The following is a 27,215-nucleotide window of genomic DNA, read 5'->3' on the forward strand; positions in this document are numbered from 1 at the left end:
TGTTCAACCTCATCCCCTTGGCCTCTGCCATTGATCCAACCTTTCCAGGAGGCCCTCAATCCTTTCCTTGGAGGCCCTCATGAGATGAATGTCGATTCCCCGCTCGTGTTGTGCTGGCTGGGCACGGGCAGCCCACCAGGGGACAGCCGGCAATGTCGGTGGTACCCATGCAGGGCGGTGATCAGGGCGATGTTGGCATCCAGCTGTCAGGGGAGGTGCCTTCAGCACAGGAGCCTTCGGAGGGCTGAGGGGTGTCCTGCCTCACCGGCTCGCTGTCAGTCTGAAGAGAACTGACTGTCAGATGGGTGAAAAGGCTGTGCCAGAATTATTAGCCAGGCACTTCCTTCCCCCTGCGTCTTTTCCCGGTGCGATGCCTGCCCTCGCACGGGCCTTGGAGGTCCTAAGACCAAGGGCTACCCCGCTTGTTGCTGGGGGTACTCCAGGGGGCTCTTTTTTTCTTGTCCTTGTTTTGTGCCTTCTTCCTCGGCTGTGGGAGCCTGAGCTCTTGCAGGCGGAGCTGGTGGAGGCGCTTGAGGCTCCTCACCACGACGGCAGCTTTGGCCTCCATCCGGCAGCGCAAGGCGTAATCATGCAGAGCGCCCTTTCCCTGGTGGTCTGTCCCCACAGAAGCTGAGGCCCACCGGCCCGTTCCCTGGAAGCGACAGAAGAGGCACAGCGAAAGGCAGGGCTGAGGGCTCGCGGGGTGGAGAACTGCCCTGGGCTCGGCTTCCTCTGGAGTGTCCAGCCTCGAAGCCTGCTGCTGCCGCTGCAGCCCGCACAGGGGTCTGTGTGCCCAGCAGGGCGGTGGGCCTGAGCCCCCCGTGGTTTGGGCCGTGCCCTGGGTGTCTCGGTGAGAAGGAGCCATGGCCAGAGCCACGTCCAAGCTGGGCAGCCATGGCACGGTTCTCCTCAAAACCCTCTTGGGGGCAGAGTGGAAGCCCCCATCGAGAGGAAAGCCCCAAGTTGGCTGTTGGTTGGATACGGTCACAGAACCATTTAGGTGTGAATGGAATCATGGAATCATAGAATCACTGAGGGTGGGAAAGAACATCTGCTCCAACCACACCCTGCCACCAATGTCACCCACCAAACCGTGTCCCCCAGCACCACGTCCAACCTCTCCTCAAACACCCCCAGGGACGGTGACTCCACCACCTCCCTGGGCAACCCGTCCCAGTGCCTGACTGCTCTTCTGAGGAGAAATTTCTCTAATTTCCAACCTGAACCTCCCCTGCAGCAACTTGAGGCCGTTCCCTCTAGTCCTATCACTGGTTACCTGTGAGCAGAGGCCGACCCCCAGCTCCCCACCCCTTCCTTTCAGGCAGTTGCAGAGAGCAATGAGGTCTCCCCTGAGCCTCCTCTTCCCCAGCCCAAACACCCCCAGTTCCCTCAGCCGCCCCTCACAGGACTTGTGCTCCAGATATATATGTTATATATACATTTATTTAAATGTATGCATACGTATATATACGTATGTATAAATATATATAGATTGATAGATAAATATGTTTACGTAAGCTGGCTCAAACCCTGCTGCTTTGCAAATGCCTGTTAGGATCACAGAGGGAAAGCAGCCACCGCATTGACACCAGGGGCTCCCCTAACACTTCTCATTCATTTTAGGACCTTTGCCAACTTTTCCCCTCTCCCAGCTCCCCACTCCATGTCCCGGTGCCACGCGTGGGGCCGGGCACCGCGGGTGTCGCCGCGGCCGGGTCCCGCTGCCGCTGGGGGGCACTGGCGGCCCGGCTGCGGCCCTCGGGGAGCGCTGCGGGGTTTTGGGGGGGCTGAAGCTGGGAGCAGAGCTTCTGCAGCTCCCACACACCCACCCCCATGAAAAGGGTCGCCAGCACCCGCTGTCCCTTGCCCCTTGCTGTGTTGCCCTCTCCATCCCCATCCCCAGCAGAACGAGCACCTTAGGGGCTATCTCCATCCCCTTTCCCCCCCCCAGGATTTCTGCCCTGGGGTGAGAGGACAGCATGGGGACAAGGCCAGCGGGGAGGGGACCATACACGGGATGCTGATGCAAGATCCCTGGCAGCTGCCAGGCGGGGTGGCCCCGCGGCTGGCAGGTCCCCCTTGTCCCCGCCGTGGCCGCGGGGGTCCCGTCCCGAAGTATATTTAGCCTGGCAGCTATCGTGGGTGGAAAGTTTCCCTGGGCACAGCTGTTGAGTCCGTCTCCCTTCTCCACCCCCCGCAGCAGCAAATGGCAGCGCCGTGTCCCGTAAGGAGATCTTGGCCACCTTGGCAGCACTGCGTGCCCGGGAGCCCGGCCTGAGCCTGCCCTGGCCCCCTCCGCCCATTTCACAGGTGGGCAAAGTGAGGCAGAGAGGGGGACAATATGAGGAGGTAGGCGCAGGAGGTTGGCACTGCGTGCCTGGGGCTGGGGACAGAGAGATGTCCTGCGTGTGACTGGCTCTGTCTGCACAGCTACGGGCTTGACAAAGTATTTGAGACAAATTATCTGAAGCACGCGGCCTCCGCTCGCTTTCCGTCTGGTCTCCATGGTGAGAGGCCACGATGCTCTCCCTGCTCTAGCACCTGCGGCTCGATTTCGCTCAGTTTTTCCTTGCCTTTCTTTCAGGAACAACTGCACGGAGGGCCTGATCCTCCCACCCGACCTGCAGCAGGCATGGGAGAAGATGAAAGGCACCACAGAGCCTTTGGGGTGGGACGGAGGCAGTGAGGACATGGCCTCCAGGCTCCAAAATGCTCAGCTGCCTGTGTGGGATACGGCAACCACCTTCCGAGCTAAGCCCTCCTTACATTCCTTTTTTTTTTTTCCACAGCAGACAAAGAAAAGGGGTAATTAAGGCTGCCTCGTTGTGCCATGGGAGACGCCAGTCGATGGTGGAGGGCTGGAGGCACGCGTGCGGTGCTCGCAGGTTCTACCTGCAGGCTGGCCTCTTGTTCGCATGCAGCAAAGGGGATCTGGGAGAAAAGCATGTAATTAGTGCAGCTGCCATATAGTTTTTGTAGATATCAATAAAACATTGATTCCCTCCTTCTGGAAGCTCCTGCGCCGCGGTGCATACAAATGGCCCCAATGGCTTCTCCCTGAAGCAGCCAATGTCTTGGCCGCCCGGCTGTCCAGAGGTTGCAAATAACGGGAGAAATCTCATTTTTGTTTGACTGACAGTGTTTTGTTTGGTGTGAAGCTAAAAAAATATAATCTAAAAGCTCTGTTTCCATCTTGCTTTGCTCAGCCTTCTGCCCCATCCATCTCCTTTCCCATCTCCTGACGTCTGTGTGAAAAAACACAGACGTGTTTTTTGGGACGTGAACCTGGCTGCTCTTTGTTTTGTGTAGCTCACATTTGTCTATCCCATTTCCATAACCCCCTAAACCTCCGTTTTGTGATCTTTTTTGGGGTTTTGGGGCAGTGGGAAGCCCATGGTGATGCTGCGGGGCTGGGGGGCTTGTGCCCAACCAAGCCTTTGGGAGGCCGGCCGGTGTCCCGCCGGGTGGTTTGCCCTCTGAAGGACTCTTTTTCTCCGGCCTCTTTTGAAGACTCGTTCTCCCCAGCAATGCAGGATCTCTAAAAGTATGTATTTTGAGAAGAAAAACAGGCTATTTATAAACGCTTCTATATGCTCTCCACAAAGCAAGTGCCAGACTGCGCTGGCGGAGAGCCCACTCCCGCCTTGTCGGTTTAAAAAAACGAAAAAAGAAAAAAGAAAAGAAAAAGAAAAAAAAGCAAAAAAAAAGCAAAAAAAGCGAAAAAAAAAAAAAGCAGAAAAAAGTGAAAAAATAGGGAATAACGCTGGTGCTTTTATCTTCTCCTGGCCGAAACAGCACGGAGAGAGTCGTGGTACACACGGGAAGGGGTTGGAGCAGCGAGGTGCCACTACGGCCCCTGGGTGCCGTGCTCCGTGCTCCCACACAGCCCCACAGCCAATTTTTGAGGCAAAAACCCCCAAAACCCCCAGTCCCGCCCCGCGCCTGGGGGCGGGGCCAGCGCTGAGGCGAGCGGCAGGCGGGGCCGCTCCAAGCCCCGCCCCCTCCCGCTAAGCCCCGCCCCCTCGGCGGGCGGTTGCCGTGGCGACGCGGCCGTGCGGGCGGCGGGGCGGGGCGGGGCGGGGCGGAGGGGCGCCAAGATGGCGGCGGCGGCTGTGGCGGCGGCAGCGGGGCAGGGAGCGGCGGTGGCGGCAGCAGCGGGGCGGCGCTGAGCCGAGCCCAGCGGGGCAGAGCCGAGCCCAGCTCAGCCCAGCCGAGCTGAGGAAGCCCCGCGGCGGCTCCTGAGGCCTGAGGAGCGGCGGGGAGGGCGGGCGGGGGCCCATGTGCGGCGGCGGCGGCCCCCCCCCGCCCCCCAGTAGCGGCGGCGGCGGCCCGGTGGCGGCCAGGAGCCGCTGAGGAGGCTCGGAGCGACTGAGGAGGAGGAGGAGGAGGCGGCAGGATGAAGTTCGCCGAGCACCTGGCGGCGCACATCACCCCCGAGTGGCGGAAGCAGTACATCCAGTATGAGGTGGGGGCTGCCCCTGCCCGCGCCCACCGGCGGAGGCACCGGGAGGGGGGTGCGGGCCTGAGGGGGGGGGGGTGAGGCCGTGAGGGGTGAGGGGGGAGGCCTCGGGGCTCGGCGCTGCTGGTCCCTTTTCCCCGCTACCCTCTCGGCCTAGCGGGAAGGTCAGCAGAGCATGGGGTGGAGCAGAAATAACCCCGAGGTGGCACCTTCCCGGGGTGCCCGCTGTACCGGGGGGTCCCCCCGAGCCTCCCCCAGCTCCTTCAGGGGGTGCTGGGCTCGGTTCCAGCCCCCCCGCAGCCCCCGCTGCCTGCTGTGGGAAGGTCGCGCTGACACCTCAGCCCGAGCTTCGTCCCGCTGAAGGCTTTGGGCTTTGGGCTGGTGCTCAGGAGGCTGTCAGCCCCGCTGAAACCGCTGCTGATTGCGCTGTCCGGGCTCACAGACGCTCTCCCCAGCAGCACCGGTCATCCCCACGAGTAATAATTAAACCTGAAAGCTGATTCCAGGGGAGCTGTCAGCAGCGGGCTGCTTGACCTGCTGAGCCAGGCAAAAAAACGCTCGGTGCCTGTTATCGTTCAAGGGCCAGGGTTTTCTCTCTGGGACCCTAATAGTGATTTATGTCTCACATCCCCATGAAGCTGTCTGCTCTCGCAAGGAAACCATGTTTATCTCAGCTTGCTGTGTGATTCTTGTCGGACTCTAAAAGTTTATATCTTCCCTTTTCACCACTCCTTTGTTTTCCATTACCTGAGTGCAAAGGAATAGATGCTTAAAAGCTGCAGGCAGGTTTTATTTTAGAACAAATCCGTGATCTACCTGAGCTGTTTGCAGAACGAGCTGCCCGAGTAACGCATGGGTTTTTGCGAAGGAGGGACCCCATTGTCTCAGTACGGTGCCAGATTAGTTCTGCGTCGGGTCTCCGATGGATTTTCTCTGTGAGAGCTCTCGGGGTTGTTTTCTGCTTTTGGGAGCAGAAAACTTGAATGTGGTCCGAAGGGAAGGATCAGAGGTGGGGCTGGAGGGGAAGTCAAGGAGGGGAAAAAGATGTGCAGAAGGCTGCGCTCCTGGCTGACCAGATGGAAGCTGAGGGAGGGTGAAGGAGACCCAGCGAACTATGACACCTCGAGTAATGCGCGAAGAACTCTGCTGCGCGTTGGCCGCTGCTTTCATTACAGGAGGTTAATTTTCAGATGTTTTAACTAGGACACTGATATTCTCTCCTTCTCCCTTCCCCCATCCCAGTTCAAAATCAAGGTAGATTTCAGTAAAATCTTCCTTAATAGATGTTATTCTTTCCAAACATAGCGTTCTTGTTGGACGGTTAGCTGAACACTGAGGGCATTAAAATAAAAACCCCACCCTCGCTTTTAGTAGTAAGTTTCAAAACTCTTTGTTTTGTCTGGATGTGAGTCAGCCTGCTGCTCATGCATATTCCAGTAGTGCAATGGGCTGGCATTTATTATTCAGTGGCTGGTGGTCGTGTGGAGCGCGGCGCTACCTTGGTTTACTTGTTGGTGAGCCTCGAGGCAAGAAGCACGCAGCCCTCCTTTGTCAAGAGAAAGGCCGAGCTGTTGCTTGGCAGATGTTGCTTTCGTTATTTGTATGCAATACTTCTTACAGTTGCATCGTAGTAATTTAAAAAAAAAAGTGTATAATTCATTGAAATATCTCAATGTGTTTTTTTAATTGACAGTTTATATCTTCTCCTTAATTAAAGCAGTAATCAGATTCCATTTCGGAGTGAGAGATCCCATTGTGTTTAACTCCGAAAAGATCAGTCCCGTTTGCAGGGACGTACCACGACAGGTTAGGATGATAACGAAAGGACTGGAAGATGGAATAGCAGTTGTCTTCAAGGCATTCTGTTGATAAGGCTCACGTGTAGTCTTCTGATTTTTAAACTCTGATGTCTGTAGCTTTTTCCCTCAGAGAGCAGGTGGCTTTCACGCAGCCCCTAAGTCTTGTAAGACCCCGAGGTCCTCTCCAGGTGAGAAGGCTCTGGCTTGAAGACAAGCAAGGCTACAAGGAGCTCTGCCTTGCACAAATGGCCAGTCAGACTAGAAGGACGATGTAATCTGTTGCTGATGATGTCAAGAAGAAGGATGAGGATGTTTTGAAAATCTGAATGTGTAGTTTCACTTTCAGATGGTCCTCAGTGATTAACAGCCCTCTGAGTTCTTATCAGTAATGCGATCTTTCCCTCAATCACTGACCTGTTTAATTACTGTAACTGTGATTGTAGGAAGCGCCCAAGTTGCCCAGCCTTGGGGTGAGTACTTGGTCCGTGGAAGCATTTAATGAAAATGAATGGGTTTTCCCCTCTCTAAACAAGGCAAAAGATCTACTTTGATACCTATAGCTTGGATTCTTACTTTTTTTCAGCAAAAGCGCTGCAGTGCCATTGCTGTGTGCCTGCTTTTTAAGAAAGAGCAGTTGGCATGTGAAAAAGAAGAATGATGATGCATACTTCTCCGGCTCATTCAGCTCTTCACAAAGACAGGGGCCGTGACTGAGAGAGCGTTAACGTGGTGTTTACAGAAACCTCGGCTGACTTGATTTGACTTCTCATTCTAAAGATTGCTCAGATTTTTAGATTTGCAGCTGCTGCCCTCTCTGTGCTGAGGCCAGGTCCAAGCGCCTTGGCTTGAGGTGTCTGGCATCCTGTTGTCTGCAGAGCTGGTGGCCTCCTCAGCAGAGTAAAGGCTTACTCCAGCACTGCTTCTTGACTTAAAACCTTAGGTTTTGGACTCTTCCTTTACTCTTTGATTCCTTTGGTGTGAAAACATGAGACAAAACAAAATCCCATCTTTGCATCAGACAACAGAACTTGCTTTTTAACACAGAATTGAACAAGTTAAGGTGACTCACGGATTAGTTTCAGCTGATGCTTTTTTCTAAACCCATTCTTTTCTGCCTTTAATGCACATTTGTAGATGCAGTGGAATTGTTGGATATCCAGGCTTCTGTTTATCCTTAATCACAATGCAAATTTCCTCTGCCTGTGCGTACCTCTCTGAAGTGCTTGCAGGAGAAGGAGGAGAGCATTGCTCAGTCTGCTCAGGCTTCCCGACACAAGTGTGTGCGTGCCTGTCAGTCTGCTGGGAGCTCGCTGGAGTTTTACACTTGCCAGATGGCAGTTTCATGTCAGTTTATCTGGCCTGAATTTGTTTATCTGGGTGCAGAAGTCTCTTTAGTGAGCTCTTAGAAGTCTCTTCAGCACGTAGTCTATTCACACTTCTGTTTCCCCGCGTGTTTAACTCGTTGCTGTGCGCTCTGCTGGAGCAGGGAAGGCTGAGAAGCATCCACCAATTTTGGGGAAGAGTTCTTAGGATTGTGGAATGGTTTGGGTTGGAAGGGACCTTAAAAATCATCTAATTCCAACCCCCCTGCTGTGGGGGGTTCTAGAGAAAAAAGCAATTAGCTGATGTTTTAAAACAACAAGTGTTTAATGCCTCTGGGGAAGGAGGAGAATGAGAACAGTTGCTTCAGGCCTGAACTTGATGGGAGATGTTGTAGGATGTAGGAGCAGGTGGCTCTTTCTCCCTTCTAACAGACTTCGGGTGTTAACCCCTTTCCCCCTCGGGTAGGGGAAGCAGGTTGTGAAGTTTTAAGAATCATTTCTCTGCGACAAAGCCTGCACTGGGGGAAGTAGGCGTGGAAAACGAAAGCTGCCGCGCGGTGCGCGTAGCCTGCTCGTCCTCAGCCTCTTCCAGGAGCAGTCTCTCATTTCTTGGGACGTGGCCAGCTCTGCTCTTCAAACAGGGCTTCATGATAGGCAGTTCGCACCCAAGCTTGCCACCTCCTGACACAAATCTGTTGTGCTATTTCACTAGTTGTCCTTCTGGGTGCTAGCGGACGAGCTTAGGAGAGCATTAGCAGCCTGCAAGCCAGTCACTTAAACCAGCTGCTTTGTTCCAGCATTTGAAGGCTTTTGTCCTTGAATTTTGTTCACTGCCCTGGCTTGGCAGTCGCATTTTGAAGCGTTTCCTTTCTGCTTTGTTGTCTGATATATGTTTAGGTGAGTTTCTACAAGGTGTATCAGAAGCACAACTAAAAAAACAACAATGAAACCCAAACCACCCCACGTTTTTGGTTCATGTGAGGCCTGGAGGAGTAATTCTTAAACATGTGAAGCTGACGGCGATGGGTGGCTTGTTGGAACAGTTCTTGTGGTGTTGGGTCTGGTGCCCAGGGGATCTCTGCTCCTTCCTTGCTAAGGGGCAGTGAGAGCGGTGCTGGAAGCATGCCGTCCCTACGGGGTGCGGGGTGGCTTCCCACCTGCTGTCTCTTTGGGGTTGTTTCTCCTGTCTCATGCGGCACTGGTTCGTGGAAAAAGTTATAGGTAGGCAAGGATGACGAGCAGGGTGGAAAAGGGGAAGGTGGCTCGGGGTTGGTTTGGGGTTGTTTTTTTTGACCAGTCGATGCGTGGAAGCGGGTCACGCGCTGTGGGCGGTGAGTCACGGGAGGAAGGAGGAATGGAAACGGGACCGAGGGAAGGACAGAGCCGTGTCACTGGAATGAGGATCATTCAGCCACGGCTTAGCTGGGAAAACAATTATGCAAGTGACCTTTGTTGAGACCTCTGTGGACTTGGGAACAAGACCTTTGAGAGATGGCTGAGCTGCCTGTTTCAGCGGCCACCTATGATAGCCCGTGATAAACAGCCCTGTCCTTTAGACCTTATATTTACTTAGCAGGCTCATAACCCACATTACAACAGTGCTGAGCTTCTACTTGCTGAGCATGGGGTTTTTTCCCCTATGGGGGTGTTAGGGCAACTGTTAGAGGCTGGGATGTTCGCCCTGGGGGAGGGAGGGGGGCACAAGAAGCAGATGGATTGTGGAGCTCTGGGACCTGCTGGGTAATGGGAGGCAGTGGCAGGAAGCTTGAAAGACCCGAATGGCTTTTGTGGGTTAGATTGCTGGAGGTTCAAAAGTCCAGGAATAAAACACAAGCCTTGCAGCAGGTGTTTGCAAAGCAGGCTCGCGCTCTCTGTGTGAGTTAAGATGCCTCTCTGCTCCAAGTGATGGTGGCATCTGTGTAAACCAACGTCCTGCAGTAGGAATGGTCCTCTCCTAGTTGTCCCCAGTTCCAAAATTACATTTGGAGTTACTCCATCAGCCACAGGATCCAAGTCGCTTGATTCCTGCATGCTCTTGTGATGTGCAGCAGCACACACCTTTAGCCCTTGGCTCTGGCCATCCCCAGGAGCAGCACATTGCCGCCTCCACGGGGCGAGGGCCTGGCTAGCAGCTCTGGCCTCTGCTGGCCGTGCCTTTTTGGTGTCCTCCTCCTCCAGAGGCAGCCTCCTGTGGCTCCCTGGTCTGGTCCATCAGCTCCTCTTCAGCTCTCAGGGTAGATGTGCATTCCTGTACGACTGCACTCTGTACCAGTGCTAAATCCCTGCCGCTGCTGTTCCTCCGTTTTTCTTCACAAACTCCTTTCTATGTCACCTCACAGTTTGTTTTTTCATGAAACCTTTAACATCCTACCAGCTGGGAAACATTTCTTCCAAAGGGAGATGTTCAGAAATACGGTTGGAATAAATGGTGTCGATTAGCAAGGTAACAGGCCTTTGAAGCAGTCGGTAAACCTGAGCGCATGTTTCTTTTGTTACCAGAGATGCGTGTAACAGCACTGACATCACGTTCCCTAGCTCTGGGTGTCAGTCTGCAGGGATAAAAGGACTTTAATTGCTTTTCTTTTCAAACAGGCGTATCAAAACAATGTAATTTTTTTTTGTTGTTGATGCTGACAGCATTCCTTGTTCTCTCTCTCCCCTCCAGGCTTTGAAGGAGATGCTGTATGCAGCTGTGGACGAGGCCCCTTCTATAGAAGGTAAGCGAGCTGCAACTGAGAGTCGTGTTTGTCTTGGCATTGGATGCCGGGCACACAGTAGTGTTACTTTTCTGTCCCCAGTCCTCCAAAATTGGTAAACTTAATGCACTGATGGGCAAGCGCTTGGCCCTTCACAGCCTGCGAGCTATTTTTGATTGTTAGGACTCTTTGTCCTCTGTCACCAGAACAATAAATGGCTCTGTAGAGCTTGGGACTCCAACAGCTGGATTCCTCTTGCTTATAAGGACATTCACTGGTGGAAGTACTTTCCTCGTCGCTTGAGAATAGACCTTTGTTTTCCTGGGCAGCTAGCGGCTTCGGGAGGTAATTGTGCTGGAGAGGCGCTGGCTCCTGGTGTGTCACCCGTGGCTGGAGCTGTGAGAGTCTCATCCTTTCGTCCCGGGTGCTCCCTGAAGGCTGTGCTACCTTTCGTACGTTGGCATGAGTATATTTTGTGTTTGAATGTGTTGATTGCCGCTGAATCCTCTAGATAAGTGACTTTAATGCAGCGTATGATTTTAAGCTCTCTGCATTTTGAATAGTTTAAGTGATAAGTGCAGTAGTTCTCCACAGAGTCCTTCACAGCCTTATTCTCTTGTTCTTTTTGTTGTCTTTGAAGTACTGAATAGTTTGTTGCTTCGGTCCCTACTTATTTGCCCTTCCTGTGGATTTCAAACTGTTTTTAACCTCTGTGCTTTCACCAGTGGAATGTGGAATACTGTTTTTTGGGGTTTAACTCTACTTGCTCTTTCATGAGATTTTTACAATTGCGATGGTTAATAGAATGGGGCTGTGATGGGGCAATATTTAGTGATGCCTTTCAGAGGTGCAGTCTGAGCTGAACACTTCCTTGAAGCAATGCTCAGACAGGTGTAACTCTTAGATTTAACCTGACACCTGGCTGCTTATTTGTGTCCTCCCTCTTATTTTGTTAAATCAGTCGTACCCTTCGCTCTTAACTTGTGGGAACTGAACTTCTACCAGCAGGTGGTTGTGGTGCTGGCATCATCTGAAATACATGGGTAAAGTGTGTGGGCTCTGGGAAACACAAATGCAGCTTGCAAACAATACGCTGACAGAAGGGGGAAGTCCTGCTTGTATATTTCTGAATGACAAAGTTGCCTGAAAACCCCCAAACCTGGAGGATCTCTCCCCCAGGCAGCACAAAACGTTTTCTATGTTTTGTGTAGGCCAAACTGACCATCTTTATTAATTCTTAAAGACAGTTTACTGGTTTTGTTGAGGGGAAAAAATAACACAGCATCAATTTTATAGAAGACTGGAGCATTTACAGGGCTTCTTTTTTGAATGTCAGTGTGTTATCAACAGTGGGAGCGAATGCAACTTTGTGGTGTGATGTTTGAGGATGATGTACTGGGTTCTGCTGGAATTTCAGGGCGGCTTGGCCTCTGAGCTCCAGGTGGAACTGAGCTCCTGGGATCGGTTGGGATGAGAGACATGTGAGCCACCTCCTCGGGTCCTGCAGGAGAGGTCGAACATCTTCTGCAGGGCCTGCCCCATGGGCACTGGGGTTGCCGTGGGGTAACTCATGTCTTTTTTTCCCCTTGCTCATTGTGATATAATATTCTGTATGTACTGTAATGTTTGTGTCTAAACATGCTCGGGAAGGGAAGAACAAAAAGGTTTAATATGCTTCATGTTGGTTTTTAAATGTTAAAATTTAAACCCGCTTCTGCCGCTTTGATGCTTTCAAAACATCAACAAAAAGGAGAATAATGACTTAACATGGTGCTAGTTATGAGAAGCATCTTCTGCTCATTATTTCGAGATCAGATCTCTTCCTCTGTACTGTAGAGAACAAAGTGATCCAAACTGTTTTGAACTGCTCAGATTTGTCTCTGTCTTGCCTGAGTTGCTTTTATGTAGAGAGCAGCTATCCTAATTCCTGCACCTCTTGTTAGCTAAGTGCGTGCAGGGTGGCTTGGTTTTTGTTTCTGTCTGTTTGCAGTGTGCTAATTCCCTCCCTTTTTTCCTCTCTGCTTAAAATCTGGTTTGCATCTTATTTTCTGGCTCTCTCTCTAAAAATTGAGCGTGTCTTAGGTCAGGACCAGGCTGTTTGAACAGGTCTGGTTGAGCTGTTGGATCTGCAAGGGCAGCTGTATCTGAGGCAGCGGATCCTTCATCCACCCATTGCCGATGGGAGCGCCGAGGTAACAGGCTGGCAGATGTCTTGCCATCAGCTGCAGCTGCAGGGAAGGTTTGCGTGGTTCAGCGAAGCCTTATGCTGGGGTTACCGTGCGACTGCACGCAGGCTGTGCCCGAAATGCTTCCCTCATCCCTGCCAGAGCAGATGGAGCAGGTTCCTGGTACTTCAGAGGGCTGGAGCAGGTATTGCCAGGGGCTGCCTGTTGGCCTGCGTGTTTCCAGTTTAACATGGATTTTACAGCCGATGCTTTTCTGTTCCTTTGAGCTTAGCACAGAAACTACAGGAGGGTGCTACTAAAACCCACCTACCCCGCGTGAGCCTAGCGTAAATCTCATTTTAGCCTGGTTTAACTAAAACTCATTTGATCTCGTTGATCCCAGCTGCTGTGGACGTGCGCGGTTGGTTTCGATTTACCTTAGATGTATCGTAGGGCTAATCTTCAGCCGGTACATCGGGCTGTGAAGGGAGCTTTGTGTGCCAAAGCCGAGGCTGTCCCTAGGTTTTACGCTGCTCTGCTACGTGTGCAATTCAGGATTTGTGAATGAGTTCCTTCGATTTCTGCTGCAGGCTGCTTACTGTATCGCTTGGTAAAATTTCTATGCATGCAGGAATGCTTCCTATGCTTAGCAGTGTGCTGGGAGCACTTGGAAGCTGATTAAAACATGCTGCCCACTGAAGGCATGGTGTAAGTAATGGGCGAGGCAAGCAACGGGTGAGCCACCCCCCGTTAACAGCAGCCCCTGGGTTCGTATTTGGGAATCTCCTGCCTGTGGCTGGGACATGGGTAAACAAAGCAAACTTCGGAGTGACTCACGGGCTGTGCAGCTGATGGGGCTGCTGCTATTTTAGTGGGAAAAGTGTTGCTGTGAAGAGGATCTTGGATTGAAATTGTGGCATTCCTCCTCTGCTGGTTACCTACTTCCATGGTGACCCCTCTCATTGTGCTAAGTTGACTCTACCTACATCTGTTCTTTCCCATCCTCAGGTTGCAAGCACAGACTGTAGCATTAAGTAGCAATGAAAAAACAGATGTGGAGAAGTTAAAAGCTATCAAAGCTGCTTGACAGGAGAAGGCTGTTCATAGCTGTACCCTGCCTTCTGCAGGAGCAGGCAGTCTGCAAGGTGCTTTGGCTCCCTGTCTTTCATCAGAGCCCTACCAGACTGTCTGCGTGTCTTTTTGTGGCAGTTGCTAGTTGCACACATAGGTTTCTTTAATCTGTTCAAAGATCTGACTTTTTTTTCCTCCCTGTTTGTGTACCTTGTAATGACAATTTTCTCTATGCCAGTGCTACTCTTCTAGATTCCCCTCATGTTTTTATAAGGCTTTCCACTGAAGCTGCATCATCCTTCCACATCTGTACAGAATTAGGATGTAGTCTGCTAATTCAATCTCATCCACATCACTGGAAAATGCGTCAAATGATGCTTGATTCCCAGTTGTACCACGGGACTTGCTTGAATTTCTGGAGAGTGCTTTGTTAGCTGTTTGTTGCGTGCTAGTTCCTGCTAATGAACCACTCTGAGCAGATCGGTGCTGCCAGGACGTCCTTCTCAGCTCCCAAGCCTTGTGGACAGGCAGCAGGGTCTGCGTGCGAGTGTGCTGGGTCGGTGCAGCAGGCACCCATCCTCACCTGCTCCTGGGAAGAAGCTGGGACAACTCCGAGATAAAAATGTAGCGTGGTGCTTTTTTTCTGAGGCAGAACATGCCCTATCGCAAAAGCACAAAATACTGATCTCACCACGAGCCCGTTGATTTCTGCATTCCTCGTTCCTCCTACAGCTGAGTCTTCCCCACGTAAAACAGGTTACTGGACCACCGGCAGCCTCCTGATTATTCCACTTGCTGGGCAGATGTGTCAGCATCTCCCCAAGCTCCTTAGGATTCAGCTCTTCCCAGCTGCAGCGGAGATGAAAGTGTGGCTGTAAATTATTCATTCTGATTATCTGCTTGAATGGACAGGGCCAATTCTAAATATTACTTCCTAGAATATTTGTCTTTCAGATATTGAAATTTAACCTGCCTTTAATACTTGTGTAAACAGATCCTGTTGTAACATCAGATGGCACAGAACTGTTCCGTTGCATCCTCTTATTATGGAGATCACTTATTCCACTTAACCTCAATCCCAAATTCCAGTGGTATGGCTTGAACAGGGATCTCTGCTCGTGTGTGAACCTGCAACGCCGTAACACAGAGGAAGCAAGGAATAGGAATGCGTGAAGGCTGAACTCCAAACCAAAATTAATAGGTGACTTTAAAGTTTGTTTGACAGGGAAGAAGCTTTTAGTGGCAAAGGAGATCCTCTGCTGGTGCTCGTGCTCTGCAAGTTCACCTCTTTGTTTGCTCTGGATGAGCAGAGTGAGAGATGCGAGTCTGGGATGTTCTTAGTGTGCCAGCACTGGCAGTGTGTCCCTGTTCCTGCTCTAATCTGTAATACACTAGCAGTGTTAGCTGACAGCTAAAGATCTTCGAGTTTGGATTTATTTCTGTTGCTAAATAAACAAAACAGCCTTCTTTGGGGTGATAAATACTCCCAGTGAGTAAGATAGGACATGGGAACTGTGTTTTTTTCCAAGGGAAGTTACGAGTCTGTGACAGGTCGTGTTCATTATGTGCAGCCTTGCCTTGTAGGGCTGAACAGAGACTTTGGGGTTGTCTGTATACATCCAGTTGTCTTCTTTTTATGTCAAAATAAACATCTCTTTCCAGTCGCACCAACTTATTTGTAGTGGGTTGAGGCTTTGACGTGGGAGAGTTTAAGTGAGTCTTCAGCAGAACTGCTTCACGTCAACCACCACGAAGCAGCCACAAGCAGATTAATGCTTTGTCGTTATGGGTTTTTTCACACCCATCCAGGACTGGAGCTCGGGGGCCTTTTGGAGGATGCATGTGGCTGAAGGTCGGTGTGCTTGGAGCTGGTCCTGGATCCTGTGCAGTGCTGATCAGTCAGACGGGAGAGGCTGGCTGCGTACCAGCGCCTAGAGGAGGAGGTGATGTCTGGTGTCTCTTACCTAAGGCAATAAAATTCGAAAAGTAAACAGCACATATAGTTAGAGAGTAGTGTGAGGGAACAGCTGGATGGCCACCAAAACATCCAGCTCCGACACTGCATGGACCGGCGAGCTCGTGGCATTGCTGAGCACACCTTTATTTTCTCTTTTCTTTTCCTCCCTCAGAGATGTGTTTCTGGGGGACTTCTCTGTGGTTCAGAGCTCTCTCAGGCATTCACTCTGGGTGAAGGACTCGAGTCCCAGGTGCACCACGTAGCACAGGTTCGAGGCTGCTCCTGGGGCTGGAGAAGGGCAGTTAATTGCTTGCTAATTTTGTTCTGTACGCTTTGTTTTTTCTTTAAGCATCCTGTTAAAGCTGGGATATCGAAGAGCTGTACGTACAGAAGGCAGCAGGGAAAGCTGGATCTAGCCCGTATGAAAGGGCTGCACCTACAGGCAGGTTTCTTCCGCAAACTGCTTATCAGTCCAGCTGCAGGAGGGCTGGAGATTATTCCTTAATGGTGTGGGGTAAATTCAACGTCAGAAATGCATTATTTTTTTTCCCCTTCCTGCTTTTGCCTTCCGGTAGTTTAAAAAGGCCAGTGCGGTGCCTTTTTAGTGGTTAGAGAAATTAACGGTGTTTGTAATTGACCTGGTAGGTGCCAGGTTCTGCGTTAGTGGTCACAACTTGAGGGTTGGAAAGCAGAAAGAGTTCGCAGAGCTGGAAGGCTGACAGAGAAGTGTGCCTTCAGCGAAGCGCTCCTAAGACAGCAGCAAGACATCAAAGAGCCTTCGGGCTGTAGCCATGAAGCAGCGGTGCACATGTACGGACAGGAGGTCGGTATTTATTGCTGCCTTTCAGAAAAGGCTGCGATAGACATCGTAACAGCAGGATTTACGGCGCGTGTAGGAGGCAGCCTCTGGCTCTCTAGTCATCGCTTCGGAGCCGCGTTTGAAAGAGGTGGCTTGAATTATTAGACAATTAAGATTTGGGATGAGACTGTAGCTACTTGGTGAATAATGCAATGTGAGTTAAACTTGATGGGTTTCTCCTCTCGTTAAAAATGCATGCTGTGGGCAGGGAATGAGCAGGCTGTCCCTGGAAGGAAATCTCATTCTTCTGCACCAGAATTGCTTGTAAGATGCCTCAGAAAAATGGCCAGGCTGTCGATACCCATGGAGTCCTGACAGCTCTGCGTGCTGCAGTGCAGGAGGAGCGAGGGTTGTCCCCAGGGACCCTCCTCCTTGAGCAGCCCCTCGGTTTTGTTACCCTCATCTGCTGTAAGGCCGTGCCGTGGCTACCCCGATCACGTTCCCAGAACACGAGAAGGTCTGTCGCTTTAAGTCATTTTAAAATTAGTAAGGATGTGGTGACAAGTCAACCCACTCCTGGTCATGTTTCCTTCTGGTTCCTAAAGTAAGAAGGTGGCTAGTCGCTGAAGAGGTGGTCGTTGAGGTGGCACGGGCTCGCTTTGCCTCTTTTATTCCCAGTGTGTCTGTAGCCCTGCAGCTTGACCCCTTTAGAGTAAAAGTGGATAATAGGCTCATTTAAAAATACAAATATGCTTTTTGTAAATACCCAATCTTTAGTTATAGTCTAAAACTGCAAAATTACAGCATCTTGGCTTTACAAAGCCACAATTTAAAAAAAAGAAAAAAAGATACATTTTATTCCCACTCTTCCATTATTATACAGCCATTTAGCTAATATATTTCTAAATGTCTTATGTTATTTTTGTTGAATGTGGTCACCCTTTTCCCCTGAATTTGTGCAACTGAAACATAGAAATCAAATCCAATGGTTGTGTTTGCAGGTGAGCCGCGAAGGGACAGAGCTGCAGGAAAGCAGCAGAGAAGTGTACAGGCTCTTTCCCCCCCCTCTCGGGGTTTCTCAAGAACATCTAGAGGACCCTAGCAATAAGGCAGCAGCACCGCGAGCCCAGGTTGTGTATACTGAGCTACAAACCACAGAGAAAGCTCCACGAAAGTACACAAAGCTCCTTGTGAGCGTGGTTATTGCTGCGCGCAGGGGGGCGAAGAGCAGCACGGCGGGTATGGGGCGCCCTGGGCACAGCCACTGCGCTCATGTGAAGCCCACGGGTGAGAACAGCCTGGCCTGCAGCGCTGCTGCCGCAGAGGAGGAAGCCTTGTTTATCTCCTAGGAGATGGAAAAACCAATTTCTACTTCCTGATGAGAAGCTGACAGGCTATTTGACTTAACAAGGGAGGCAGTCAGGGTGATTGGGAAGAGGGAAATTGCATGCCATAACACACCAATATAAATGCAATTTATTTTGCATGTGCTATATAGCTTCAGGCACGTGTTTTGGGGAGGGGTGGGTGGGGAGGATTCTTTGTGTGCTGAAATGCCCCTTCTGAATACCAACAGGAGGTAAATTTGGCTTCCAGACCGTGTTTATAATCTTGGCTTTATTTTTCCTGTCGTTGATTAGCGTGCTTTTATAAACGCTCCCAGTGTGTGGGGGGGCTGAAGGGCAGAGAAGCTGAAAAGATGGGTGGGAGTCAGGACCAGCCTTGTCCCAGAGCTGCACGCTGGTGCTGCTGCCCGTACCTGTCCCACACTGAGCTCCTCACCTCCACCGAAACCCAGCGCTTCGGTACCAAGCAGCAGGTCTCACTGCCCATCCTGTTACATGCCAGCTGCAAGGAAGAACTGCCTTCGCTGCTCCAAACCTTCATTCTTTGCTTCATTTCCTATTCTAGCCGATCGATACTTCAGTGAGCTACCTTGAGTGTCTTTTAGTGCTGGGGCAGCAGCAGCAGTGGCTGTGGCTGCTGATCTGTGAAGCCAGGTATGCGTTCCAAAGGCAGCTTCCCGCGAGCACAGCTGTAGGAGTGAGTCACAGCACTGCAGCAAAATGGGGTAATAACGAGCACGATTGGCTGATGTACCTATAAGGCAAAGTCTATAAATAGGCTGAAGGAGTTTGTTTAGTATCGTAGTGTTTTGGTATGGCTTTGTCTGCCGTAATCAGAAGTAGGACTGATCAGGTGTGGCAAGGAAATAAACAATCTGAGAGCCTGATCTGTTGCTCTGCCTTACTTCAGAGCCTTTTGCTCCTTCGTATGTGCCAGATGTTCCTTGAACTCCGTGACAATCCAAGACAAAGGTTCAATTTTCCCCCTGCCCAGTAACAGGATAATGCATTCCTTCATTAGAAGCTGGGTCAAGGCTTGGTTCTGCTCTGACCTTGGTGAACACAGGTGCAAGGAAACATTTCTTGGAAGTTTCATGTCCTTTTAAAGCCTTTAAGAGGTTATAATTCACTGAGTTGCCTAGAGACAAGAAGGCTGCCCAGAGAGGAGAAAGGAAACCTTCCCAGGGAGGATAAAGAGCGCGTTTGGTTCTTCTGTGATGGAGCTGGCTTTGCATCAGTACTCACAAATGGTAACTGTCTGTACAGAGGCTTCATTTCTGGGTTTCAGATGCTCTAGGAGGTGTTCTTAACACATGGTATTTGTTTATATTGTAGTTCTAGAAGGGTGCTGGTAAGATTCGTTCATTAAAACTTCATGTTTCAGAGGGTAAGTTGGTAAAACATGGGTTCTGAATGAAACCTTGTCTAGCAGCTGGAGGAAGAAAGGAGAGGCAGGACACCAAGCTTGCAGCATTTGCCACGCCTGGTCAGACGCATCTGCTGCAATAACCTTGGCTACTGCTTCTGGTGAGCACATCAGACCCTGCAAAAATACCCCTCATCAGGTGCGAGTTTGAGCAATGGGGAGCCTGCCACAGCTTTAATATTGTTCTCCTCAGCAGATGTCTTCTTGGCGGTGAAGCCTGAAAGCGTGGAGGAGCAGGAGGAGTGACGAGGTGCCCGGGTCCCTCTGCCTGCCTGCAGCTGGGCTGTGCCTGAACCACGCTGCTGGGCTCTGGCTTGTGGGCACGGACCCTGTTCTTCCCCAGCTGGTGCCTTTGGCCCTGGTGTTACCTTCACCCCCTGGCAGGTTAGTTTGCTGCTGTCAGCGTTCAAAAAGGCTTTAACCAGGAGTCTCAAAGGCTTCGGAGGTACCGAGCGTCTCCAGCTTTAGAAATCCGCACGCAGCTCAGTTAGAATTGATGCTCGCCTGCTCGCCTTCTGGCTGAGCAGGAATTCAGCGTTGCAAGGTGCCTGATCTGGGCCTGGTCTTGCCTAAGCACAAATCCGAGTAATGAATTAGTCATCAGACGTGGAATTCATTTCCCTGGGGACACAGATCCCGGGGCGGGTGCAACCCAGCTGTCAGGCAGGAACTGCTGATGCAGGAACTTGTCGCCAGCTGAGAAGTTCCCTACCCCGCTTAACGCAGCGTGGCCGCATTGCCAAAGCCTTTGCTTGGCATTTCAGTAGTCGCACGAATGCTTTACAGTGTGCGCTTAAAGGCCAGGGCCTCTCTGCCTAAATGATACGAAAGTATTTGTTAATTGGCTATTTTGAAACCAAAGGCAGCAGACCGTAATTATGGCAGTTCTGCAGTCTCCTGTGCGCAAGGTGACTCTACTGAATCCTGCTTTCATGGTAAGCAGGGTATGCCAGCAGAGTTTGCCAGCCTTCGTTAATTTCAGGAGTCATTCTGTGGTTGTTGAGATGCATGGGTTATACCAGGGTGGGTCTGGGAAGAGATGTTTCTACTCCTTTCCCTTCTTATCCTTGGCCACAGCTCTTGTTTTTGCTCTGTTTTCTTCCTCTTTTGCTGGTGTTCCACTGTGGCATGTGGCTGGCCTCAAGTATGATAATTATTTTGAGATGTTTGGAAGCTTTACCTATTAAATGTGAAATAGATGTTATGGTAGTGTGCTCTTCTGTACATAACTGGATCAATCTCTGATCCAGAGTGGATAAAAAAAAGCTCGTGGCAATACTCTCTTCCTGATTTATGCTTTTCCTCATCACGACTTCCACCTATGCTGATCCTTTGGAGAGTTTCTGTTATGGCTCCTAGCCAGAACGTCAATTTTTCTGTTGCCTTTGTTGGACAAACACCACGTGCAGCAGCAGATAAATGAGGGATTCGCTGCTGCAGCCAGGGGAAGCAGCACAAGAAACTCAAGATTCTGGCTGGTGGTGTGGGCTTTGAGCGACTGCATTTGAATACTGAATAAAGATGCCCAAACCCTTCAACTGCTTCCAGTCCCTTTACACCAATTACAGGGGATCCTGCTTGAAATACTTAAAAAAGAGAGAGAAGGGAAGATGCTGAGCTGGTGCCAGATACCACAGCTGCCTTGAGCTCTCCAGGTATCCATCAGACCTCGCAGTCTTTGTGTGGTTCTGCTGCTATGAGGTTTTTAAGCAGAGGTCATAAAAATCGACCCTCTCAGACTATTACCCCATGTCAAAACAGCTTTATTTTCATGCTTTAGGAGTAGCTCGTAACTGTAACTGCAGTACTGCCATCTCTTTGGACTACGTTTTCCTCAGATGAAAATATTTGGCTCTAATGTTTGTTCAAAATACAAAGGAACGGAGAAAACTGCCACCATGAGTTATGTTCCCATTCTTATGTTCACTTTTTCCAGCCATTTGGCAAGGCGAAGCGAATGCTTTGGCCTTCTTGAGAGCCGGTATTTTGTTGCTCTCTCTTAATTGTAAGTTCATTTGCAGAAATTAGCAAAAATGAGGTAGTGCTTGAAGCAGTGCACTTGGGTGCTTGAGCCTTGTTGGATCCTGTTGCTTTATAAATAGCACGTTCAGGGTGGCACCTCTTCTGTACACAAGGTGTTGGAGTCGTATGTAGGGGTTTGGATTTGGTTGTGCTGTTCTGCTCTTAATCTTTCGAGACTCAGATTTTAATACCACGTCCCACTTCAGAGTTGTAGCCTGCATCCAGTTGTGCTCTGTCAGAAGCAAGTGCAGCTGCTGAGCACTCGCTGCTTCTGAATTGCACAGTGCTCAGCTGTTTTGGAGAACGTTGCACTGATCTTCCTGTGAAAGCTGACTTACCACAGCTTCAGTTTTCCTCCTTGGGGGGCAGCAAAAAGGTTTCTGCACTGAAAGCGAAGGCTGAGCTGGCTGGTGAAGCCTAAAGAAAGCAGGGAGAATGCTGTCTGCTGGCAAGCTTGCTGGGTTTTATCCTCCGTTGCCCTTAGTGGGACTGTTTGCTGGTGGAGAGGAAGGGTCAGAGTTCAGTTGCACAGACCTTGGCTGTTTCTGAGAAGAGCTGGAAAAGAGGACGCTGCCGGGGTGCCTGGCACTGCTGCACGGGGTCTGCTTGCATGCAGGCACCGTCCCTTTCGCCATGTCAGAGAAAAACCTCGCTGTTTGGGGGCTAACAACCAGCAACCTGCATTTGCTTACAGATATTCTGATCTTTAATTCAGGAAGCCAGCTCTGTTACTCGCTGTCTGGTGCCTGCTTTCAGGCCGGGGAGGCTCTGGGAAGAAGACTGATGGCACAATTTGGCTGTTCCCCACGTCTCCCTGTTCAAGAGGAGCAGTTTTGCAGCTGATCAAAGAGGGAAGATTACGCTGCTGCCACAAACTGAACTGGCAAGCGGGGATAAGTGGCAGCTCTGAAGCAGGCCTACCTGAACAGGCAGGCTCTTTGTTGTCAGCATAATGTGAATAATTTGTTTTTGTGTTTTTTTTGTTTTTAACAGAGATGTTGTTTGTTCTCTTGGAATATTTATTCTTGCATTTCAAAGCCCAAACAACTGGGTTAGTTTTAATGGAAAGCCATCTTCTGTGGAGTTACGTATGCGGTAAAAAGTTCATCTTCAGGTAGCTGGAGGGAATATAGGACAGCCTCTGTGGTTCTCAGAGCGCTTTTCTTAGGGAGAAAAGAGGGATTTTGTTTGACACACCTGTATTAGCAGTCTGAATGTAAAACCTGCTCAGGAATAGTTATATCCCTTTTATTAAGGAGTGTATTTTTCTCAGATGGAGGAGTATGAAACCAGCAATAAGTTACAGATCAGTTGCCTTTTGTGTTACAGGTAGGCACTCGTGTCTTTTTTTCCCCATATCTTCCAGTTTTTGTAACTTAACCAGATATTGTCACCTAAATGGCCATATTTAGGTAGCTGTGTTGAAAGGCTGTCTTTTTGCTTTCTCTGTGATACTGCTTTTTATTCATCTGATGTGCAAGCCCAATCTAGCCAGAATTAAAACCTGTCATTCTGCTCCCTCCTGTGTCTCTGCTTGTACTGCTGGGCCATCCTGCTTGTGTGGCTGTGTTTGGTGCTCTCCAGAAGCCTCGAGCATCTCTGCATCTACGTCCTTTTGGTGAGAAAAGGGACAAGTGGTCCAAAGGCATTTGTACAAGTTCATCTGCAGGCATAATCTTACAAGTTCGGTTGCATCCCAGCACATTATATCCACAATGCTCACAGGCAAGTGTTAAATTTATGAAGATATTTCACGTGTTTAGCTGGCCCTTGTGCCTCTGCAAAAATACCAAGTACATGTATAACAAATAAATGTGCTCTGCACTGAATGGATCACCTGAAGAGGGACTTGTTCTACCTGCATGTATAGTGAGCATTTGTTATCAACCTTCCTCACTTAAAATAAATAGTTTTTAGAGCAAATATCTATTTTTCACGGTATCTTCTGCCCTTAACCATTTCCATTTGTGGTTTGCATACAAGGAATTTGAGTTAAATTTAAAACTATGTTCCAAACAATTTTTGTAGGTTCTCTGTGAATTGAAGCCTGTGCAAGTCCTGAAAGTCTCTGTTAATAATAAAATAATTGAATATCACAGACTTTGCTGTAGTGGTTTAAGAACTTAATCTGCTAAAATGCTCTGTCCTGGTCCAGAAACAGTGAGTTGAAGAAACCGGCTGCTACTGGCTGTGGCCTCTTCCTTGCATATGGTGAGGTTTGCTTCTCTTCTTTCATTGTTATTTTACTTCAAATTAGGAAACCAGTTGAAAGTTGAAGACTTGCCTGTTAAATCAGGAGTGGAAATACGTCAACATGTCAACTGCAATCTGTTTCCAGTTACTGCTCCTGTCAAATCTGTTACGTTCACAAAGTACAAGTACTATTTGTGATATCAGATCACTTTTAAAGGCAAATCTTGTTTAACAGCTTTCTCTTGTCATTTTACCTTTATTTTCGTTGAATTTTTCCTTACTGTGTAACAAGGAATATTCATGACTGAAGCAGGAGTTGGTATCTAATTCTGGGAGAAGCAGCTCTTGAGTCTGGCTGTGGCTTGCTTTGATGCACTACAGAGTTTCATTTTTCATTTTTTTGGAGAGCTAATTTAGTGCCCAGTAACTGAAGATGAACAGAATCCAGCAGAATTTAGATTATGTGCAACTGCTAGGGAGCAGAGGAGATTGTGGGTCAGTCTCTGGGTGAGGAGTGAGCTTCTGCAGAAGGCTCTTGACAAGGGGGAAAACCCACGCCTGATTGCATTGAACTGTTTTGCTCTGCATGTTCATTAAAAACAAGCAAATAGGATAAGAGTAAGCTCTTGTTTTACTACAGAGCATTACTGCTTTGTGGCACGTTGCCTATGAACAACGCTGTTTTCCTTCAAGTTGTTAAAATGGGTTTGTTAGGTTACCTGAAAGGCATCCTGCCTTGTCTTGTATCTTGGAGTAAATTCTGTCTAGGTCATTATTTGTGTTTAGAAGTTGCAAGAACCAGAAGTCAGGATATTTGGGGTTGGTTTTGTGGTGCCAGTTAAATTTTGTCACCGGGGTGTTACTGGATCCCATAGGAGAAGATCTGACATAGGCAGTGTCTGATGTTTGTGTTGTCCTGCATTGCCTCTGAAGTCATTACCTAGTTTGAATGGGCTATTTCTTGCATGCTTTTCTTTTTTCCTTCAAAATTTTCTTGAAATTCTGGAGAAAGCTCTGCAGTATTGAGAAACACAGGCTTCGAGGTGTGCTGAAACTGGCAGTTACGGCTCTTGGCTCATTGGAAGTGGGGGATACCGAAAGGCTACGTGTTTGGTGTCTTCTCTTAGAAGCCATGAGCAGCGTTAGACCACTGATAGAGCACCTGGAGAATAATATTTTAGGAATTTAATTTTTTCCTGCATTTAATCTCTTTAAGATTCCTCTTCATGTACTTGAAGCACTTCTTTTTGAGGGGGGTGTTGTTTGTTTGATTTCACTCTGCTGTTAGCTTCTACCAGCACTGTAGAGTTAAGCATGTACTCAGGTAAAGTTCTTAGGGATGGAAGAAATCTTTCCGGCCTCCCTCTGTTCCTGCTGTTTGCATGTGGAAGCGGTGGAGCTCTCCCTGCTGATGCTGGTACTTCATTTGAATATCTTGGAAGTGACTTTCCTATAATAAGGACACTTATCCTGTGGAAGAAACGTTAATCATCTAGATTTTTTTTTCTATTTCCGCATACCTAGTTGGAAATTCATGAAATCCAGCAGAGGATCCAAGACCCTTAAGGACTTGTAATATTAAAGTGATTCATTAACTGATCTAATTACGTGACTGCTAGGACGTGTCTGAATGCTTTGGGGCAAATAGTACAGAGACAAATACATGGATACCTGCTCTAAATGAACGTTTATCCTTTAATACATCTGGGCAGCTGTTGTGTCAGTTCAGAATTCCAGTCAAAAACACAAACTGTGACAAGTGGTCAGATAACACGTGGCTACTGTACATGGCTGGCTGCATTTGGCAGCTCCTTGCTTAAAGGGCTGAGAAACCTGCCACGGGATTTCCTCCCAGGGGTTAAGGTTGGAGGATTTGGTTTGCTGATGTTCTGAGTGCTCCTCGCTCTTGTTAAAATCAATAGAAGCAGGTTTTAAGAAACCTTTTTTTCTTTTTCTTTTTTCTTCAGCTACAAAGGCAAAAATTTTTTCTCTGTGACAGAAACAGAAGCAAGCAGATCTATATTTTCCCCTGATTGATGTGGGCGGCTCCAAGCTGCTTTTGCAATTCCAACTGCAGGCGGCTTCTGGAATCCATATCGCAGGTAGCTTCTCTGCGGTGGGCTCCCAGACCAAGGCTCTGCGTAGGCTTCTTGCAAGGTTTTGTCAGAATGCTGAGCTGAGCTGCCTTAATTCAATTAAATAAAGCAGATTGAAGTGATGGTTGAAGGAGGTGGTTATTTGTAAAGTGTATTTTAAAAAGCAGTAGACGTAAGTTTTGACATCTTAAGTTCAGTTTCTGTTCAGGAGGGGTAAAATGTCACCAGCTGGAACCAAGAATAACAAGTTGAATTTTCTCTAAGTAGAAAAGCTCTTAATCCTACAGAAGCTGTGCTGTCGGGAGCGGGCAGCCAGCTTCATGGGAGAGGTGGCGTCCCATGGATGAACACCACACCAGAGCTGGACTGGCTGTCCTCATTTCCAAACAACGGTGGGGTGAAACTGGTGATCCTATTTGGCTCTGGTGATGAGTGTCTTGAGCTGTGCTTTGTCGCTGAGCGCTTAAATAGTCCAAAGCAGCAGCACACTCTTTGGGTTTGCCCAAATGGAGCATTAAGGTCATAGCATCAAGCGTGGCTTTTGAAAAATGCTTGTTAAGAAGTCTGCTGGGTGTCGGAGTGAGAAGGGAGAAGCTAACCTGCTGAAACGCCTGTCAGCTGCAAATGAACCTGAAATTGAACCTAAAATTAAATATCTGTTACTTGATCCAGAAGCAATTGTTCGAAGTCATGAATGGTACCTACAGAGAATAACAGAAATAACAAAACCGGTCCCTTATTCTCACATTGGAATTAGCACAAAATTAGAGCTCTAGATGCAAACAAGATCTAAGAAGTATACATTGCTTTCCTGCCCCCTGGTAATAGTGGTTTTTGGTGTGTTTCTGTAGCTCTGTCTCTACTCTGGAACAGAGAAGCCTTTGGTGATATTTGGTATGAGCACGCCGCTGGTGGGGTCTGCAGGGCTCTGGTGCGAGTCGTGTCGTGGTGGGTTGAGGTAACCACAGCTGAGCTATGCGGGACACGATGTGTGGTTTCCACTCATGGACAAGAACTGGTTTGCTTGCAGCTCCTTTACAGAAACAATCGGGCTCATTAAGATGATTAATTACTGCAGTTTTCTGCCGTTAATCTTTGAGAACACCAATGTATATAGCGCGCAGTGAAATCCATTAACACACCACGACCCTGTGCTAATAGTTAAACTCTGCTCTTCTCTGAGCAGCACAGCGGTCTGTTAGATGCACGTTGATGACAGTGGAGTAAAAATAGATCCCTTACAAAAGAAAATATTTGATTTGACAAATGAGATAGGCTTGTTCTCATGCTCTTTGGCTGCTGAATGACTTGAGTGGAGTGGAGCATGCCAGTGGTGCTGTTAAAAGTTCCTAAACGGGACTGAGGAAGATGTGATATGGGAAGGGAGAAAGTGAGTGCATCGTTATGTACAGCTCGGCCCTGTCTGCTTGATGATCCACAGCACTCATTTAAAGCTTGTTTATTTAGACTACTCATCATACGGCTCACTGGCTTTGGAAAAGGGAGGTGAGGGGAGAAATGGACTCTTTGAGTTCGCAGACTTCTTATGCGCTGATTTACTGCGATGTACAAACCATCTCTGCAATTATAAAGGACGAGGAAAGGCAGCTGATTAACTAGGGGCTGCCCATAGGTGTTCCAGGTCGGGTTCAGACATCACTGTAGTTCTTTTCTGAACTGGTGCATAGACATAGATGGTTGTGTACCCGTGGTATAGAGGTTTAAAGGGGATAGCGTCTCTTGCCCGAGGACAAAGGATCCTATTTGATGTGGGAAGGATGAATTGTTTTCCAATCTTATAGGCGTCTAGTGGTGTTTACACAAGCAAAGGCAAGGTTTCAGATAAACCACAGGTTTCATGTGA

At 49.1% G+C, this 27,215-nt stretch overlaps 1 protein-coding gene across 1 annotated transcript in view; it reads left to right on the forward strand.

Moving 5' to 3' along the window:
- The first annotated feature begins 4,064 nt into the window (after positions 1 to 4,064).
- XPR1 (xenotropic and polytropic retrovirus receptor 1) overlaps positions 4,065 to 27,215 on the forward strand; it is a 114,734-nt gene continuing 91,583 nt past the window's right edge. Inside the window, exons 1-2 of the mRNA XM_068690479.1 lie at positions 4,065 to 4,465; positions 10,246 to 10,297. Of these exons, the coding sequence (XP_068546580.1) occupies positions 4,397 to 4,465; positions 10,246 to 10,297 (121 nt within the window). The 5' untranslated portion in view covers positions 4,065 to 4,396. The remainder of the gene's footprint in view (positions 4,466 to 10,245; positions 10,298 to 27,215) is intronic.

Source organism: Anas acuta, chromosome 8 (genome assembly GCF_963932015.1).
Source record: "Anas acuta chromosome 8, bAnaAcu1.1, whole genome shotgun sequence".
Classification (NCBI taxonomy): domain Eukaryota; kingdom Metazoa; phylum Chordata; class Aves; order Anseriformes; family Anatidae; genus Anas; species Anas acuta.